Here is a 22,004-nt window from a genome sequence, read left to right as displayed (position 1 = left end):
TGAACAGACAAACTATGTTGCATTAAAGCAGCTTACAATAAAGCTTTTCTCTGATAAATTCAATGCTGTGTATTCCTCACAAGGCTGACTATAATCCTTATTGCTGCTTTAAGGAGAAAAGAATGGTATGATATGATATATGGTCTGTGTTATATGAAATTTTGTTAGTGTTTTTTTCACACTGTACTGTTCAGGCATCTCACTATCCATTTATAATGATGTTGATATAACCTTCCAGATGAAAAAAAATCACCAGATGTTTACCTCAACAACAAAAACAACAACACAAGAAACAATCTAATTTCTGTGCTATGAAAACACTCAATCTGAAACAAAGAAATTTTGATAGCAATAAGGGCAACACTCTGCTAACTTCACTAGTGCTAACTTCACAAGATGAACTCAATCTCTCTATGTACACAAATGTGTGTAGGGTAATCAAAAAACATGACTAGCGGATCGACTCTCAGTATACGGTATACAAGTCATGGTGGACCCATATGAGCACATAACTATATATCTAATTACTGTAATATGACATGAACAGGTAATAGACATGCATACTAACTATAACAACATGGTTTGGGGTAAACTTTTCATAATCTGTTGATTTTTTATATTTAACAATTAAAGAAATGAAAAAGGTTCCAAATAACACAAACTGTGACTTGAGTAGACCAGGATCACACTAGGTGTCGACTTCAAAAGTAGGCACCATAAAATAGCATCGAACGTAGCAAATTCACTTCACTTGGAAGTTACTTTTAGGTTGGTAATCACATACATCTATCATAGCAACCATCACTATACTCATAGGAGGAGTATGTTTACTGTACTATAGTGAAGTTTCATGTTGTACAGCATCTATCATAGCAACTATCACTACTCATATGTAGTGAGTATGCTTACTGTACTACATAGTGAAGTTTTATGTTGTACAGTTATTACATGCATTATGCATTTTAGTACTTATAAGCCATAGTTGTAATTATGCACACATATTACCACATTAACTGTTACGTACACTATAGACCCATATATACACTCACAGAGATGTTAGTGTTGAATATATTGCACATGTATCCAATCAGGCCACTGTATTCTATATGAGCATTCACTGTATGTAATTTAATTAACTGATGTAATGACGTTAGAAGTGGTAATAAACAAACACACTATTACTGTATTACCGCAGACTGTAAGCATTGATCTGCGGGCACATTGTGTTATAGTCAGAATAAGAATTAAACTCATTGCATGTGTAACATCTTATAATAAAGACTGCTGGCCCACGATATTTTTAATGAAATAACAAATGACTGTATTCAATTGTAAAGTTAACTCTCACCCTTAACCTTTATCCCTCATTTGTTTATCCGAATTGCTAAGACGATATAGGAATGATGCCCTTTATTTTTGTAACAGTAGGGTTAGGGTTAGCTAGTTGCTGGCTAGTGGAGAAGGCTTGTTTGGTTGGCCACGAGGTGTTACAAGGAAGAACTTTGATTAAATATATGTTACGCACGGTTCCTAGTGTTGTACATAGTATACAGTAGTTTTGTATCCTTCCGAACTCTACGCCGTTTACCGTGATCGGCCTCGCTTACACATGCATGAATGAACAGGACTATATTAGATGCCAACTTCAACACACATTTACATGACGAAGTATACTGTACATGTTTATAGACTATTAATAAACCATTTCCCCCTTGTCAGCTTCTTAAGATGCAATAATTACGGATGAAACTATAAATATAAAAGATAGCAGATAGAGACTCATCTGTCTAATAAGATAAGAAATGAACAAAGCATACAAGATAGCCTAACCCAGAACCAAGTGATCAGGGGCACAATAATCACAGAAATCTACACTCACAATTATACAGTCAGGTCATCAATTTGTCTAAATTTCCAACATTTCAACCAAATTTGTTCACGATGGAAAGTGATCCATTCAAGAATTATATTTCTCCTGTTGCTATGAGATCCAGAAATTGCTTCACGTGCAGACTCGATGTTTTCATGTTATGAAATGGAAACCCAGAGGAACGTCCAAATTAAGAGAAACTATTCGTGCTAAAACTTGTCTCGGAATATCAGGTCATTATTTTGTATACAACTTTTAAACGACCTAACTAATAAGCTCAATAGTCTTATGGAGAACTGACACACAGAAAACAACCAGTTTATGGGTGTTAGGTAACATGTGAGAGATTTATTTCTACAAAGAGTACCTTTCTCAAAACTTTATGCTTTCACAGAATCTTTACAAGTCCTTTCTTTATCTTTACAAAAGTGCAGGTCCCCTTACTGGTACGTCAATAAATAAAGTAACTCCTCATTCCTCCTCAAAACTTAATCCATATTAACAAAGATAGAACGAGCAGTCAAACATTTGAACATGTAGATTTGCAAGTTGATTCCAATTAAATGGGAAAATAACCATTGGATTGTCTGTCATAGATTTATATTCAGTTGTGTACCTATTTCCCGCTTTCCTAGCATATATCCCTGACTGGCCTTCCCATGAATTCCCTCCCATCCTATCTTCCGGTGCCCAACCCTCTTTTCACCCCACCCCCCCCCAAATTTGTTATTATTTGGACAGTTCTTCAACATGAGTGTGTATTAGAACAAGACAAAATTTGTTTACAAGATCATCAAACACCCATTTTTTATGCTATCTGATTTTACTATACAAAACCAATATACAGCTGGTGTGTTCTTCTCACTCATACACAAGTATATTATGTCATCCATGCAAGCACAGACATTAAAACAGTTTTATCGTTTAAAACATGGAAATATAGCCTGAATTTATTTGAATTTGGAAGTTTTAGATGCATTTAATTATCAAATTTCCACAGCTGACTACAGGCTTGAAGGTCAGCCATTCCAGTGGCATGAATCACGTTTGTTGTGAACCAATGTATAGGCAGTACACCTGTAATATGTGTAGACGAATCATCTGTAAAGCACTAATTAAACACCCTTCAAGGTAATATTGTAATCACATGACCAGATAGTTATTCCAAAACTCCAAAACTTACTGGACTTTATAGGCACGGTAGAATGAGGTGCTAAGGTTGTGGGGAGACAGGTAAGCGAGGAACGAAGTAAATATATGTAGCCCCTTGGAAACAGGGTTCATCAGCTCTCGGCAGGTTACATTGTGAACTGTTTGATGGCTATAATGCTCATTTTACTTTGATTGAAATCGGTCGAACGCATGAGCAGATTGGTTATGAAAAGTTTTTAAGACTAAGGAGGATCCGGGTACTTTAATGAGACAGACAGTTTATTAATTTAAGCAGCTCTTGTTCATTGTGCAGGTAGCAACCCTCAAGTGGGGAATTTTTGCTGATACATAAACAACTATGTTAGCAAAACATACACACACACATGCGCACACGCACACACATAGGAAAAGTGCAATTTAAGGGTCATATCTGGAGACCAAGAAATATATGAAACTAAGAAATGGTATTAGGCGAATACGAGCAAACGCTTAATGTATATAATTAATACTATAATGTCACCACTAGAAACCATGCAGTATACCACAGGCCTGTCACTGAGAGCTCAAGGTCTTTGTTAAAAATGTTATCAATTACAAAGTGTGTTAGACACAGCACTGACAGCAGACTGGGTTAGACTACATGTCAGTTACAATGTTCCCTGTCCACCCATGCCCCATCCCACTCTTACAATGTGACAGGCAACTTTGACACCGATCTGACATAAACTTGAAACAATAGAGATAATCAGACCATAGATGATAACTTAATTAACATATTTCTAGCATATTTTTGAGGTAATACAATATAGCTGGCCTTGAATGGAAACTGAAGTACTTTCCAGGCTTCAAAGATCTAATTTGTCACGTTAATCATAAATACAGGGGTCAATTGAACTTTCATCAATATGGTAAAACCACTTGAAATTTACACTCCTGAATGCCATATACTGTATATTATTCTTAAACTGCCGCTGCAAATTGTGTGGGAACATCTAGTACAGTGTATACTCAACAGTATAGACCGACCGTGTTCAAAATTTACATTCATGAGTGAATTTGTCTAGCCTTAGCATGACAATATATACAGTGTGTTTTTCACACGTTGCACAGCTACCATGTAAATAATGTCACAGAGCTGAACGAGTACAGTTTGTGTACTACCAGTTAATGATAAAGACAACATCCACACAGTAGCCCTATGTGCCATTGATTAGACTTGTTTATACTGTATGTCATCAAAGTCTGTTTGAGACTCGTCTCGTCCATTATTTTTCACTCCCATTCAATACATATGTCATACAGAAAATTATAAGATTATTTGTGGATCAAAACAAAAAAAAGGAAATTATACAGTAGCCCAATTAAGGCCTTGTCAAACATCTTTAATTCTTTTGTCTTTATTATCAAAGGTCTGAGTCACATCAACATAGCCAAGAACATTTTTTGTTTCATTTTTATAAGCGTGGCATTAGTAATTTCAGGAAAGATTGAACACAGTGTACAGTGTACAGAAATGTGAAAAGATCACTCAATATTAATGTACATACCAGCAACAACAATAAGTCACATTATCTTCAATGATACATAAGGATGTATATATTCTTTTTTTTCAAGATATCCCTGATTATTTGTAAATTATCAAAATAAAATTCAAGAGATATCTGACAATATGGTCTTTCAGACATCTGAAAATAATTTGAGATAACTGACCTTCCAAATTAAACGTTAATGCAGCTTTCCATATACTTTAGCTATATATGTACAGTACCACAAATTATTAATGTAATAAAAAACAAGAAAAACACAAGAAACACTAACCGATTTGAATTTGCTTGCTTTTCAAAGCTGCAGAGAGGTGATACACAACATTCATTGTGTTGATACCATGTAAAGTTGGTGACTGATCACCAGTCATGAAATCCATGGTTCTGAAACCATTACAAATATGGTGGACAAACAGACTGTTCTCACTTTCCTTGGTAATAATAATCTATGAAATTTAATGCTAATACATTTTCCACATGTTCTGTCATTTTCTCTACCGTGGCTGCATGTACTTTGCAGTTAAGGACAAACATCTGTTTCCATGAAACGAGATTCAGATACCATTTACAGTGTCAGACCAATACCGTACAACACTTGAACTATGGCATATATATTTGGTTAACTCCCAAGATGTTAGAATTCCATCTGTTTTTCCACTAATTGAACGATGTGAGAAAACAAAAGCATCTACACAGTTTTACAAACACTCTGAAAGATTTTGAATTGTTTTCATAATTAGCAGAAGTGAAAATCCTTCCTTCCTTCCCATTTTACAGAGTTGACCAATCTCCTCGTTCAATAGAAACTCACGGCAGAGCGACTCATTTTTGAAAGCACGATCAAAATAAGAAAACACAATTCGAATAAATTTACCGGTGCCGTAGAAACTCACAGTTCACCTATTACTATAATTTATCCTAGTTACGAACAATCCAAAACTTAATCAGAAAAAACAATAGATACAAGCGGAATATTGATATCTATAAAATTGCTCTAATCTGCAAAATCATAGTATACTTGCAGAAAATGTGAGTACATTTCCAGAAATAATTTCCCCACCTTTTGGCTGTTCAATGAGACTACAGAAAATCTACCACTCCTTACAACAACACAATTAGTCACTATACCTAGTCATCCATAAACAGTCCTTGACTTTATATGGTCAATTCCATGATAAGGTCAACATCATACCAAAAAATTTAAAATCATTGTACATTAAAATTGTATAAGTTTCCAATAAATAGAATACTTGTAGTTACTAAAAATAATTTTTTCACCCCTGAAACATCATTTGTTTGATTATGGGGTCGGTAATAACAAATGGTTCCCGTAGTAACTAAATTATGAAAAATTCAGTGAAATTTCATTTTGTGCAGATTTGTACATATTAATCATAGGTATCATCAGTGTTTTGGACTAATTATATTTGCTATAGCATAGTGCTCACTTAATAGCTTCAATTTTTTTTCTACATCAAGGCATTAGACAATAGTGGTGAATTGAAAACACCCTCAATTTACTGTCACGCGAGTCACAAAATTTACTGTTTTTGTTTTTTTTCTCCTTGCCTGCACAATAGTTTTACTCCAAATAATGAATATCAAGTCTTCACATAGATACCAAAAGGATTACTGAATTTTCCTTTCCAGAAGATATTCAAATTTTGCGGAAAATCACCCTTTACGAATGTCACGCGAGTCACGTCACGCGAGTCACGTCAATTCAAGATAGTGTTTCTACCTATTAACTGTGTGTTGGACTAATTATATTTGCTATAGCATAGTGCTCACTTTATAGCTTCAATTTTATTTTGACATCAAGGCATTAGACAACAGTGGTAAATTGAAAACAGTAAACACCCTCGATTTACTGCCACGTGAGTCACAAAATTTACTGTTTTTGGTTTTTTCTCCTTGCCTGCACAAAAGTTTTACTTCAAATAATGAATATCACGTCTTCACATAGATACCAAAAGGATTACTGAATTTTCCTTTTCAGAAGATATTCAAATTTTGCAGAAAATCACCCTTTACGAATGTCACGCGAGTCACGTCACGCGAGTCACGTCAAATGAAGATAGTGTTTCTACCTATTTACTGTGTGAAATTTACAGGGATGTTATAGTTTGATGAATGAATCACTGATTAAAGATATCATAAAAAATAAATTTAAATTAAAATTATCAAAAAAAAAAAAAAAGATTTTCGTTTCCTTTTGGTATGAAATAGTTTAAGGTTTGCGAAGAGGCTCTCACAGGTAGACTTTGAAAAGTTGCAGGATCTTCTCCTTATTTATTTTTTTTAAATTTAAATTTTGATCATTTGCATATTATTATTATTATTTAACATTAAAGGGTAACTCGGTTAGCGTAAAGCTAATCTTCCCCGAGGCCCTGAAGTAAAATATCAAATAGTGAAATGAAAAAATATAAACATATAAAATAATAAAAATAACAATAATAAAATAAATTAAGATAAGACGACAATGAAAATAAAAATTTACATTACATAAAATACAACATGGAACAATCAATTAAAAGAAATTAAGAGCATAATAAATTAGTTAAAGTCCTGCATACTTAGTATTATGCTTGTGTTAGTGCCATCTTTAGTACCTGTATACTATGATCATCTTTTCCCACGGTTATTAAACTTGAAAGTTCAGCTGTAAAATGTTATGATGTTTTTCTTTCATTTTTTTAAATTTAAATTTTTATCATTTGCATACAAAAGACAAATCCTTCAAAGAAGAAACTTTTTTTTTTTGGCATTTTTTGAAACAATTAGCTTATCATATATTGTAAAAAAATAGCTAGCTATAGCAACCCAAAATATTTTAGTTCTTAGTTTATAAATGATGGCAGTTGTTTTGAAGTGAAACTTTTCCGTTTCTTTGGACAATCCAAAAATTTAAGACAAAAGAAAATTTACTCTATCTCATGATCATCTTTATGTTCACATGAAACCATTTTGCTTGATAATTAAAGAAAGCTATGAGATCATGGCAGATTGATGAGGAAGTGAACAGTGACCCGGAAGTCTGGGGTCATTGTGGGTGAGGTGCTAAAATATAACCAACTGTTGGAGGTTTAATAGCTAGATCACAGAAATTGCATTTATGTTGATTGGAGACAGTTAAGTATTTATAGCATTACTCATAAATACACCGGACCAGTAAGTGTTTTTGCTGTTCTGATAGTTGATCACCTATATTAAACAGTAAAGGCATATAATTGCAGTCATTGCATTTCATTTTGAGAGACTAAATGTCCCAACTGACGGTGCGCAATTTAAGTGCAAATTTCTTGATTGGTATTTGGATGATTTCAAGGAAAGATATGATCTTGGGAAAGTATCAAACTGATTAATAAAATATCTTATTTTTTTGTGAAATTTAACCCTGTGACAAATTGTGAAAGTACGCACTTGATGTTGCACAGTCATCTTTACCAACAATTTGTGAGAGCTCAGTGATTCATTGAGACATAATTTAATATTTTGTGTTCATCTACCTAAGATGTACTAAAAACTATCAAAGATCTGTTGACCATTGCAATCTGTTTAAGCATAATATTCTCGTTAATATTCTGTGTTATTTAATACTAACTTTACAAGTGTAACCATCTTTGTCACCATCTATCAATCAATTTATCTAATGCCAGGAGATAATATATGAATTTCTTTCTGTGTCTTTTGATGTAAAGTTGTTACGCACCTGACTTGCCCGATTCAAAATCCGAATTTCGTATAGTTGTATAATTATTAATCCATATGTGATGTAACAGTGTTGTTAATGCGTTTTATCACGCATTCCGTATCATGTTGTCATAATAACTGTGCTTATCTATCTCGCCTGGGATGAATTTATTTTAAACATATCTGTGTAGGAGTGTGATATCTGAATTAATCTTTCTCTTGTGAGTAAAAAGTCCTTGAAATGATTGTTCGGTGGGCGTTTGTTTGCGTATTGGGTTTACTGTGTGACTATATCAAGCATGTAGAATATTAAGCTGTGTCGAGATGACTAAAATAGGTTAGGCCACAGGGCAGTTAGATTACCCGAACATCTGGACAGTGTGACTCTTTTTTCTTAATTCTCCAGCTCAATAAAAAATAATAATAATATTAATAATAATAATTCAAAAATGTGAATGTGTAGTGTAACATACCCATGATCCTGTATATATGTAATTAATTATGAATAATGAACAGACTCGTATTAGATATACATACATTAATCTGCCTACTTTTACTATGTTTTTGTCACTAGATCTGGTCACACTGACATAGTTTAATAAAAATAAACAGTACCTCTGTTTCAGTACAATTTTACAAACAGAATTGTTCAATAGCTTGAGTACAAGTACAAGTGTTTCTTCTCTGTAAAGGAGTGTGAGTACAAGGCTGTAAGCACACACAAGTAAGAGTACTATTTAATCTTGTACTGGTATCCAATGCCATAACAGACTCCAAATGCTTCGAGTACAAAGCCATTAGGGTCAATATGTTTTAGTACAATGTTACAAACAGACTTACACAAAGTGGTACAAGTGGTACTTCTCTGTTTAGAAGTGTGAGTACACAAGTACACAAGTATGAGTACGACTTCATCTTGTACTGGTATCCATACCAGACTCCAAAATGCTTCCAGTACAAGTACAAACCCATTAGGGTCAATATGAGTACAGACCACTGTGCATGGACTCACTAAGTGTATGGACTGACTTCTACAAATGACAATAACAGAAGCCAGCCTGCCTCTCATTTTTCTCTCATTTTTCTAAACTGAATGCAAACATCCATCGCATGCATGTGCTCTGCAAGAGCCATGATGTTGTGATCTCAGATTGTGAAGTCTACAATGTGTTGACCTGTCTTATTTCTAAAAATTTGTTTCCACCTGAGAGGTGGGAGGATGAAGCAGTCATTTCCTGTGTGCAAGAGAGTAATTAAAATATCTGTGCAGGAGGGAATTACTCCTTTAGGAATAGCTGCAACTTTCCGCAAAATCAGCCTTCTGTCCTTTTAGATTGTGAGTTGTAGATATATTTAAACTCTCAATTCGCTATATAGCTAAAATCATAGACTTGACTACAAAATGACGAATTACGAATGGAAGCCATTTTTTTTTTGCACTGTTGATGATCTTAAATGATGCACAGGAACTGAGAGACATAAGCAATTAGATTGAAGGAGATGGATTTGAAGTATCAAGTTAAAGTAAAAGTTTGTTTCTTATTATCGACTGACATGTCACTGCTCTCAATCATCTTTGAAATATTACTTTTCGAAGAAAACATGACAAAAATCAATTCAGCGTTATTAAACTTATGTTTGATTTACTGCTTCTAATACATAACAGGTGCAGTCAAAGCTAAGATACATCTATAGTTACTATCTTATATGCTTAAACAGCAGAGCCACTCATGTTACAACAATATATGCAGAGCTACAGACTTACTGTCACATTAATAAAAAGAAGGCGTACACGTTACTTTATAAGAAGCAGCTCTTTCACAAGAATGTGTATCGGTAAATCACAAAATCAATAACACCCCATGTCTGTGAAACCTTGTATGAGATGCACAGATACACACTGTGTAGATATATGGTCAATTCCATGATAAGGTCAACATCATACCAAAAAATTTAAAATCATTGTACATTAAAATTGTATAAGTTTCCAATAAATAGAATACTTGTAGTTACTAAAAATAATTTTTTCACCCCTGAAACATCATTTGTTTGATTATGGGGTCGGTAATAACAAATGGTTCCCGTAGTAACTAAATTATGAAAAATTCAGTGAAATTTCATTTTGTGCAGATTTGTACATATTAATCATAGGTATCATCAGTGTTTTGGACTAATTATATTTGCTATAGCATAGTGCTCACTTAATAGCTTCAATTTTTTTTCTACATCAAGGCATTAGACAATAGTGGTGAATTGAAAACACCCTCAATTTACTGTCACGCGAGTCACAAAATTTACTGTTTTTGTTTTTTTTCTCCTTGCCTGCACAATAGTTTTACTCCAAATAATGAATATCAAGTCTTCACATAGATACCAAAAGGATTACTGAATTTTCCTTTCCAGAAGATATTCAAATTTTGCGGAAAATCACCCTTTACGAATGTCACGCGAGTCACGTCACGCGAGTCACGTCAATTCAAGATAGTGTTTCTACCTATTAACTGTGTGTTGGACTAATTATATTTGCTATAGCATAGTGCTCACTTTATAGCTTCAATTTTATTTTGACATCAAGGCATTAGACAACAGTGGTAAATTGAAAACAGTAAACACCCTCGATTTACTGCCACGTGAGTCACAAAATTTACTGTTTTTGGTTTTTTCTCCTTGCCTGCACAAAAGTTTTACTTCAAATAATGAATATCACGTCTTCACATAGATACCAAAAGGATTACTGAATTTTCCTTTTCAGAAGATATTCAAATTTTGCAGAAAATCACCCTTTACGAATGTCACGCGAGTCACGTCACGCGAGTCACGTCAAATGAAGATAGTGTTTCTACCTATTTACTGTGTGAAATTTACAGGGATGTTATAGTTTGATGAATGAATCACTGATTAAAGATATCATATATGCATTCCCCATTAATTAGGCAACTTGAATAATATGGGCACACATAATGCAACTAATTATGATAATTTCATTTGAAATATCAGGATTTAAAATCATTAATATTTATTCGCAATATAATGCCTATTTTATCACCACGTTTGGAAAGTTAGCACTTGTCATTGATTTTTTAGTAATATACAAAAAAATCAACTATATTTGTATCTGCCAATGCCATGTGCTATGACTTGACAACCTTAAGGTTTTAACTGCTCAATCATTCCCAAAATCCTATGAGCGAATGTATCTTCTCAAATATTACACTTATGGTTTATTCAAATATGACAAATGAGAATGGTAATTTGAATCACATTTTGATAGATCTCTTTCTTCTATAACTCTCAAATGAGTGACTTCAACAGACTAAATGTTGTTACAAATATTAATTGACAAGATATATTGCCTGAACAACTGTACTACCCGTACAGTATATTACCTACTGTCTGCAGTCATGAAGGTAACTCGGGGACATAATATCATCTGGACATTCCCAAGGGAAGTACCTTTTGGACACTTTCTAGACCAATGAATGTTATATTTCACTATGCAAGATCTATACCTTTGATTCACTACTGCATTTGATCTAGAACTATCCGAAAAGTGAACTTGTCACGCGAGTCACGTTTTCTTGTCACGCGAGTCACAATACATCTTCATCGTTAGTTTCATGCGTTACAACATTTTTTCAAAGTTGCATAGCAATTGAGGTAGAGGTGTTTTTCAACTTCGGTATGATTACAAAAAGTGATTGGAAATATTTTAATAAGACATAAGAAATCGAACATTTGTGTGTGCATTCTGATTTTTGCTAATAGTAACTGTCACGCGAGTCACGTTTAGTTTTTTGCCAATTTCACCCCCAATACTTGAGGTATAAATATTTTTTGTCTACTGTTGTAAGCATTAATGCGTACCTTATTGACTACATGAATGCTTTTCTCCCAGGTAATTTCTTTATTTGTTTAATGATATCAAATAGAGAGGAATTTTAGTAAAAATGTCACGCGAGTCACCGTGGAATTGACCATATATTAAACAGTATTTCCAGAACACAAAAACAGTGGATAATCTTCTATGCAGCTGTATATATTTTAATCTCACACATGTAAAACACAAAATCTCTAAATTCCCAGCTTAACGAATCAATAAACTTTGTCACTGAGCTATCCTTGATCACAGAACGATTCATAATATACATGTATGCATGCTGTCCATACACGGAACAAAATACTGTCTTTGGACACAGAGAAGATATAATCACTTATTGATATCCATGGGTGAGTTCTTCCATTGCGTGTATTTAATTGACAAATTGGTAGACTGTTTTGATATATGAATCATTGGTTAATTGTTTCATGTGGGTACAGTAGATGTGTATGGGGGTGGGTACTGGAATGCATGGTTAACTGATACAGAACCTCTTATTGGACTTGTAGATTGTGCAGGTTGGTTCACAACACAGTTAAAGATGATGAATCTTTAATAACAAACTGTATCACTGAATTGTTCGTCTGGACATGACACTCTTTACAATAAGCCACTAAGTCTCTTTTACCTGAGCAGCTATTCCGTGGGTCAACGAATAGAGTATTGTATGTAGGATTAATATGAAATTTTAATCAGTTTCTGGAAACTGTCCAAACCAGGTCACTTATTGACCTCCCTAAAGACATCATGATCTAACTGACGGTCCATAATCAAATTAAGACCTGCTAGAAGCCAGACAGTAATTGTATGAAGTCACCAGGAATATTTAACCACTAACTTTGGTAATGATAACGGTCACTGAAAAGGAAGCAATTGATTAAATTTGAAGACAAAAATTGTCCAAAGTCAAAGACATAATAACCACAACATAACAAAAAACAAAATGGCTTGCTATTGAGACGGTAATTGATTCCTACTGCAAATACAGTAACAAGTTCAATTAACAGGTGGTTCATTCTGCTGGTTACAGAGAGGAACATGTTACTCTACAATGAGAGCATACATGTATACTTTAATCAGCATTATGGGGTGCAAATAATACAATGTTAAGTAACTTTACTAGTTGCCTCAGCTAATGAATATTCACATTCCTAAATTCTCACCTGATTCACACAATACAAGTTATTTGTGCCCTAAAAATGTGCAATATTTTTGCTTTTCTTTTCTTTTTTCTTTTCTTTTTGCGCTGTTAAAAAAGGCATGATTAGCCTGTAGTTTGTCAGACTGTCATTGACAATCATAGCAACTAAACATTGTAAAGACTTATATGACAAAGAAGGCTAGGCTAGACTTGGCTAGGCACTATTGCAATCAAAGTATGGGTCTATGATGATCTAATCTAGAATCACTTGTCCTATAGACATATATATGCATGAAGACGGCTCACAGTCTATTTTTAATGCTTCAGTGAAGGGCATTTTAGAAGCACTTAAAATCCAATTAAAAATAAACTCAAGATAGGAAAATGGGATGAAGGAGTTGGAAGGGAAGGTTGAGTAAACAGATAACACATATTTAATACTCAGTGCTGTTCCAGTGATGCTAAGACCTGTACAGTCTCCTGTGGTCATTTCAGTAAGTTGTAATTATATCTCAATTCACTAATTGATTACAAATCCAGGAGGATAAAATGATCATTTTCTATGAAATAAAATGCAGGCCTCGAAATTTAGGATATTAACTGGCTAAATTATGCACCTGGATTTTGATGTTTGGCAGTAGATTATAAAAGGCACTTTTCTGCCAGTAGATATTTTAAGAACAGACAATTACATCCATATCAATATAGTAACTGATGTATGGAAGTCAGAACTTGAATTTAGCAAGGAGATATTTTTGAAGCACAGTTTGCATTTCTTTAGGCCTCAAAGAAAAAAAGGCTCCGAAGTATGCATTGAATAGCTGAGCGTTCCGCTCCTTGTCAAAGATAAAACATGGAGCAAAATTAGCTAGGAGCCTAAATTATCGGTTAATCCTGACATCAGATCAGTCCTATTATAACTTCCGATTATTCAAAGAGAAAAACTGAGTTCTTTGACCTTAGTACAGTATAAGCATTGCATAGATACTGTAGATCTATGCTAAACATGTGTGAGTTACCGTAGATGTTTGAATATATAGTAATGTATGAGGTAGCAACTTCCAAATATCCCCCTAGTGTACCGCTAAGTACCAAACACCCCCCGTGTACCTGTAAAACCAAATATCCCCCTAGTGTACCTGTTATACCAAATATCCCCCTAGTGTACCTGTTGTGCCAAATACCCCCAAGTGTACCTGTTGTACAAAATATCCCCCTAGTGTACCTGTTGTACCAAACATTCCCCTAGTGTACCTGTCGTACCAAACATCCCCATAGTGTACCTGTTGTACGAAATATCCCCCTAGGGTACCTGACGTACCAAATATCCTCCTAGTGTACCGGTTGTGCCCAATATCCCCCTAATGTACCTGTTGTACCAAATATCCCCCTAGTGTACCTGTCGTAACAAACATCCCCCTAGCGTACCTGTCGTACCAAATATCCCCCTAGTGTACCTGTTGTACCCTAACATGACCTATCCTTTCTCTGCATGTTCCTGTACTATAGATTATACCGAGTACTGATACTTACTGTATACTATACCTGGGGCACAAATAATGCAATCTGCCTCTATCTTGTAGGAAATTTATGCACAAATAATCCAAATAATTACAATATCCTCTCCAGGAATTACTCAAATTTAAAAGTCATAAATTTCCTTCTGATAGCCATACTGAACACAAGTACTTGACTGCTGAAAACTGTAAGAATAGTATAGACTATGCCTGCATTTTAATTTAATTCTTTCAAGAGAAATGACTATTATTTACCCAGCTGGCCTAGCTCACAGTAACTAAGATTTACTGTATAAATGATAATAATTAGAACAGCACACAATATAAAGCAAATACTGTAACGAATCATGTGATCAACGTATACATGATCATTAGCATACTATATCATACATTAGCATAAATATGAATGTAAGGGACTGGCTTCGGTCAGCTTGCGGCTTTGATAAGCCAATGAGGCTTCTTCGCGAGTTCCTCTTTGCAGGAGGATCTATATATACATACATACATACTAAATTTATAAGCATCAAGTTATCATTAGACACAGTTTACACTTATAATTTGAGATGGTAATGTCATGCTACCAACAAACACAAACCAACTATTCTCTAGCGAACATCTTATAACTTAGTTAAGTGTACAAAAGCAGTGCAATAAGTCTGCTGTTCACAATTGTATAGCAGTTTTAGGGATAATGCTGAAAAAGAGTGTAAGCTTCAAATTATGCATAAAAACATTATATATATATGTTTATATAATTTGTGTAGCACTTTGTCACTTTTGCATTACATTTTACTATTACTTGGTACTCACTGTAGAGTCAACAACCCAACGAATTCCACACAGAAATGCATGACTGAAAACAGTGTAATTAATTAGTGGCACTCAATACAGTACAGGGTCCAAAAGTTAGCAGCTCTAGGTATAAACAAGGGAATTTGGGAAAAGGGAGAAGGGAGCAAAGGTGGGTGGGGGTACATTCAGAGGTCACCTTAGATGTATAACTGTCAAGAAATTACATCCGATCACAGATATCCACCTTTGAAACTGGAGAGACTATAGAGATACTAGAAGCAAAGCAAAGCAAAACAAATGAATATTCATAAGCTGAATAACACTCCAATGTGAGGGTACTGTTGTGTAACACAAGACAAGTGTTAATTCTGAAGATAATTTAATATACATGTACATTATATCCATCATATTTGTATACAAACAGACAATAGGAAATCTAATGCAAGTTGTACAGTATCTCTTATATCATTACATATTCTATGTCTAAAGGAAAGCAATTAAATAACTTTATTTTTAATGCTGTAAATTTGTTGAAAGAAGTAAAGGCTATCTTTCTCTACTGATTGTTGTCGCTATCCCGACCAACCATCCCCGCCCCCCCCATCTCCCACCTCATCCCGACTTTAAAAATGTCAAAATTCTTCCATAAAATTACTACTACTGCTCTACAGAATTTATAAAAAGCTTGAAATAATTAAAAAGATCTTGACTTTTTGTTATTTTAGTTTCACAAACAACAATGAGAAAGATAGTAAAACATGCAAACTAATTGTTTTTCCTTCACAGCAGTTTCTGTGTGTTTGGTAGGAGGTAGGGATTTGACTCAGCTTAAATGGTGACAAAGTACAATATTTACCTAACGAATTAAAGAACAATCATTGTTATTACAGTGAAATTTCCTACCTGTGATTTTGTTACTCGACAAAATCCCCCCATAGACTTTGACAGTATCACCATGACGGTGCCTTTTCTGTCCCGGGAAATTCACTAACAGAGATGACACAACAGAATGCACTGAACAGGTGAAGACCATGACGATGGACAGTTTATGGTGAAACTGACGATTTTCTATTTAAAATCAAACCTCTAAATTGCTACCGAACAGATTGACTGACAGACGTTAATTTAGAGCAGAGTGGAAATGATTTTATTTTAGCCAGCTGTACACACAAACACAGACACACGCAAGACTCTGAAAAAACCACAATGTAGTATTTAAACTTTCACATTTTCACTCTTTTTCCCCTCCAGCCACCTTCATATTCAATTAACCAGACTTGTTTTTGAACTTTTCTTGCAGGAACTGATGAGCAATGGGAAATACAGCCCACTACAATCATGATGTCACTGTAGCGTGTGGTAATAACAATATCAGCTATCTACATCAGTATCACCAATGGCGAAGCAATCAATAACCACATATAACAGTAGCATGTTGTGATAAGAAGGCGCCGGACTGGCGTATTCATGAGTAATAACTGATCGTTCAGAATTTCTTGTAACATTTGTCTCCCTTTCTGATCGAATTTGCTTCGTTACAATGTTCAGACGGAAAGAAAAGAAACACCAAAAAAAAATGATAGACCATAACCTAGCAAGCTGTCTGGTCACTAAATATGCCATACTCACTGTAGGACTGATCAACTTTGCTACTAAAACTGATTTGTTATTTTATATTATTCTTTCACTGCAGGCATCTGGATGCATTTGAAATTCAGCAGACACTAACTGAAACAGACAGGCAGTCTACACGATACATGTTACACTGTACTAAAGCACATTCATGAATAAATTAAATCATGTTAGCTTTGGGACTAAATGTTGGCACGTTTATGAAGGATATGCCGGTCCCTTTGTGCCCGTATATAAAGGACATCATTGCCCTTTAGTGGAAGAAAATTAAGAGAAGTGCAAACGATGTAATTTATTTTTTGATTTGATGAAGATAATCCAAGAATCCTGATAAAATTAGCTTTCAATTCCTGTATGTGCCACGCCTTTTATCACCTTGTCTTTTTCTCTTCTTTTTAAACATGAATAAAGTTGTCATTCATTGCATTTACCATGAGTGAGCTTGAAGTAAACAGGTGTGTTGTAAAATTTGAACATTAACAAAAAATGTTTTGTTTTGCTCTATACTATTTATCACCCTACAGTATACTTTTTACCGTGGATTGGTTAGGGTTCTACCTTAACTATACTAGATCCTTCAGTGGATTATACATTCAAATATGAAGTATAGAAGGAAAGATATAAATTTAAAACAAAGAATTTCCTCATTTGATACGGAGAGAAAAGCGAAAACTTGTACAGTAGATATCACCTTGTGGTTAACATTGTATTTACATCTTACATCTTCTCCTACAGTATCAGGCTTAATTTAATCCTCCCATCCCCCTATCCCATCCATCCCTACACCCTCCATCTTTCTCCCCCCCCCCCTCACTCCCACTCCCAAATATCCAAATAACTAATTGAACAACTTCCATCCTCACTCATTCAGTACTCCACAAGTAACAGCTTTTCAGCATTGATGTAACATGTATCAATGTTAATTAAGCATGTTGAGTAACGTTTACAATCTATGGAATCATATATAAACCAGCCATACACATGTATACATTATCCGTTTGCACATGTACGTCATTGTTATCTAACGTAAAAGTGTGTTTTAATTTGGGAATAGAATACAAGACGGAAGGCAGTGGGTTAATTCTCCTTTTCACTCTTACACGTACAGATATATGTAAGTAATATTACGTATTGCTTCATCAATCATGTTTGTTTTTAAGTATTGTTCAAATACCATTAACATGAGCAGTGATTAAATTTGATGTATTGCTGAGTTTGACTTATATCATGAAACAAGATTTATTGCAAATTGGGTAATCTACCACTCCTGATCAATCACAGAAAATATTTTAATGGGGTTGCCACAAGAGTGTACAGAGCTAAAAATGTTGTCAGTTTAAAGAAAATAAGGTGAGGGTGCTTATGTAGTGATGAGATAGGGAAGTGAGTATGTGAGGAAAATATGTCCTGCCCGCTCTGGATTTCAAATATGCTAACCAGTTGTTCCCAGAATGATTTCTGAAATAGTACTTACCAGCTATGTATGCTATTCTGCTCTGAAGTGACTTGGCCACATCAGTAATTGGGAACTCCATTATGGTGAAGGAGTCATCTGAAAGAAATCGAATTCAACATTAAAATAGTTTGTAATGGACCACAAGATACAACAAAAAAAGAAAAAAAAAATATGAAATGGATTTAGTGTAATAATTCTACACTACGATGAGGAAAATGAAATAAAATCAATTCTTTGAAGAATTTTTTCAATTGTGTACCAATTTAATTTATCACAACAATTCTTAGAGATAAGACAGTTATAAATCTATGGCAAATTAAAGTGGGAGTACTCAAGTAAACAAACCCCCATAAAGTGGTGAGTGGTTAACAGTGGGTTGGATTTGTACTGGACTAATTCCTGTTGTCACGTAGACAGTGTTAACCACAAACTCGGTTAAAAACTGCAATTATCTAGAAATTACCAGGAAACACTTGCAAACAGGAAGAAAAACATATACTGTACCACTGTAGAATATGTACAGCCAAAGTGTAGATATAACATGCATATATTGAAGTTCTAATTGCTATCACTGTAGTAAGAAAATATACCATAAAACCAAATGAATTATTAAATCTTTGCCACATTTCAAACATGAGAAGATTTAATGTAACAGTGAAGACACAATTTTAAGTTTCAACAAGTACTGAATAAGTATCATGATGTGATACATTTGAGGGTGAAGTTCATAACCACTACAGGTAACTCAATATTTAACCAAAGTATGTTAATATCATAGCTTTTCTGTAAACATGTATCCACAGAACATCTGCATTTTCTGAAAAACTAAAATGTTAAAATGTTATGTGAAATGATAAAATGCCAAAATGTCACCAAATGTGCTCAAATGTAAAATGCTAAAATATTACCAGTTAGAAGTTTAATAGGCAGATTAGGGAAGTACACTTAGTGGAGACATGTAGGCGAGTAGCGAAATAAATCATTATATCTCAACGGTCCATTAGCTAAATCACATTTCCATCAGGGCCTCCTTTACTAAAAATTTGAAATGGTGATATTTCAAAACTTCTTGCCTCTCAACTGCCTCATATCATATAGTCTGATGATTTCCCAGATGTTCGTATGAGACGAAAAATGCTTTAGGCGTGAGTAACGTGCAGATCTACCAAAAGGACGAATATATTTAATTTGCTCTCATTGAGTGATGAAAAGGGCAACTTATATATAGCTGCAAGATTTTGCCCCCGGTTCATCAAAGTAAATATTAAATATCTTCTTTAATGTTTAGTTACTACACAATCTACCACGAAGGAGCTCTTAGAAATCTTCAGCTTCAGTCAGTTTGATTAGGACGGGATATGTCTGTATGTCCTTCACAGTGCAGTTTTGAAAGAAATGGATTGGAAAGGCCTCGTATTTTGTAGCAGCATGTAGCATTCAATCGTCTTATGAAGCTTCTGGCTTTTATAAAGATAATATTATAATAACCAGCAGTTATTTTCACGGCGCTTAAGCGACCACGAATGTGGGAGAAACCCGCAAGGGCTAATGGATTACAACTTACATGTCGGGTGGCTTCCAATTCAACATTTTAACTCAAATTTGGAATCTTTTCAAGTTAGAAAGTCATTTCAGGTGGGAAAAGCATAGATTACTCTTGGATGAAAAACCCACCTCACTATGACCCGGCCGGGTATCAAACCCGGAACCTCCCGATTGCTAAGCCTCATCGCTTTGAATGCCACTGCCTTTATTCTCTCAGCCACAGCACCGGTATGCCTCTCTTAGAAGGAAGATAAAGTGGGGAGTGTCCCTTGATCTCACCTAACCACATGATACTGTCCTATAAACTTCACGTAGAATGCTAGAACTAACAAGATTTGAGCAGATGAAGATCTTAGCTAGAAGTCACGTTAGTAGGACTATTTAACATGAGTGGTAAGAATGGTAGCTTAAGGAGGAACAGACAGGAGGAACAGACGGGTGGAACAGACGGGAGGAACCCACGGGAGGAACCGACGGGAGGAGCAGACGGCAGGAACGGCCGTTTCCCCCAAGGGGGTCAATGGGAGGCGTAATGTTACCAATTGTTGTAGTTTACTGATGGATAAATTGAGTAAAAGAGGAGTAAAGTAACCAGAAACAAATTTTTAAGATTAACTCCAAAATGTGACTAGTTTGGGTAATTTTCAAAAAGGATACTGTAATGCCTGTTTCCATCCAACATGAATGTGCTCTACTCTCCTAAGCCTACAAAACTTGGTAACTTTTCAGCACTGTGCCCCCACTGACTTACAGCCCTTCCAAATCTAACCTTTAATTCTGAATGCTTACAAAGTACATTATCCCACTGTAAAGGTCAAACACATGAATCTCTCGGTAAGATTTTACACATAAAATACTATATTAATTTAGTTACGTACTGATCTAATATGTATAGAATAACAGCATCAAACACTCCATTACTGTTGCTTTATAGGTCCAATGAAAACACATTTAGATTCAGGAAGTGTTATATATGGAGTACAGTACAGTATGTGTGTTTTTATGTATGTATTTTAGGTCCTCCTGCAAGCAGGAACTCGCTTATCAAAGCCGCAAGCTGACCGAAGTCAGTCTCTTAGATTCATATTATTTAATGTCCATGAAATATGAACTGCCAACTGTCAACAACTCTGTAACTGGACGGCATACATTAATCTTGGAGTGACTTGAACTTGGGACCTTATGATGGAAAGGCAGCTCCAACTCGGGACCTTATGATTGAAAGGCACCGGCGTTAACCACTGAGTTAACACTCCTAAGTACCAACCAAGTACCACCATGGATTCAGGGAAGTGATGGGGATGCTACTTTATAGGTCCAATGAAACACATTTAGCTTCAGTGAGTATTATATATGGAGTACCAACCATGGAGTCAGGGAAGTGATGGGGTTATCCACTCCTTGCAACCTCACAGAAAAAATTCAAAAAGTAGCTACAAATCTTACTTTTGTCAGCTGCACCATGAAACTGTTACAGATGATAACTCACTGCTCACGTGTGATGTCACTGATCTTGTATTTGTACAACTGCTACGAAATGTCACATTTAAGCGAGAGTACTACGGAAATTCTCACTCTCTGCTCACTCCTTTTCCTATCATCCTTTCCCACTATACTTTATTTCAGTGATTTGATTGTTTAGCATATCCATCCAAGACTTGGGGACATACCCTAAAGGAGATATCCATCAGTTTGAACATATCCTGACATGGACACATCTCTTCAAGATATGGACATATCCCTTCATTACATGGACATATCTCCTCCATATTTGGACATATC

At 34.9% G+C, this 22,004-nt stretch overlaps 1 protein-coding gene and 1 long non-coding RNA gene across 17 annotated transcripts in view; one reads left to right on the top strand and one right to left on the bottom strand.

Moving 5' to 3' along the window:
- The window catches only part of LOC139974722 (guanine nucleotide exchange factor DBS-like), a 104,232-nt gene that overhangs the window by 62,333 nt on the left and 19,895 nt on the right, over window positions 1-22,004 (bottom strand). For 10 of the 16 annotated variants that reach the window (XM_071982090.1, XM_071982091.1, XM_071982079.1 and 7 more), the window contains exon 2: window positions 18,696-18,773. In XM_071982090.1, coding sequence (XP_071838191.1) covers window positions 18,696-18,756 — 61 coding nt within the window. In that variant the 5' untranslated portion in view covers window positions 18,757-18,773. Of the gene's footprint in view, window positions 1-1,879; window positions 1,900-4,840; window positions 5,728-16,492; window positions 16,747-18,695; window positions 18,774-22,004 lie in introns of those variants that run through there. The other 6 variants (XM_071982085.1, XM_071982088.1, XM_071982084.1 and 3 more) reach the window with 5 other exon arrangements.
- On the top strand, window positions 10,172-18,658 carry LOC139974724 (uncharacterized). Its single transcript, XR_011795536.1, has 3 exons — window positions 10,172-13,774; window positions 16,890-16,948; window positions 17,283-18,658. It is a non-coding gene; the product is annotated as an uncharacterized lncRNA (long non-coding RNA).

Source organism: Apostichopus japonicus, chromosome 10 (assembly GCF_037975245.1).
Source record: "Apostichopus japonicus isolate 1M-3 chromosome 10, ASM3797524v1, whole genome shotgun sequence".
NCBI classification, from domain to species: Eukaryota; Metazoa; Echinodermata; class Holothuroidea; order Aspidochirotida; family Stichopodidae; genus Apostichopus; species Apostichopus japonicus.
Note: the sequence above shows the minus strand (reverse complement) of the source record. Positions and strands in the feature narration are given on the sequence as shown.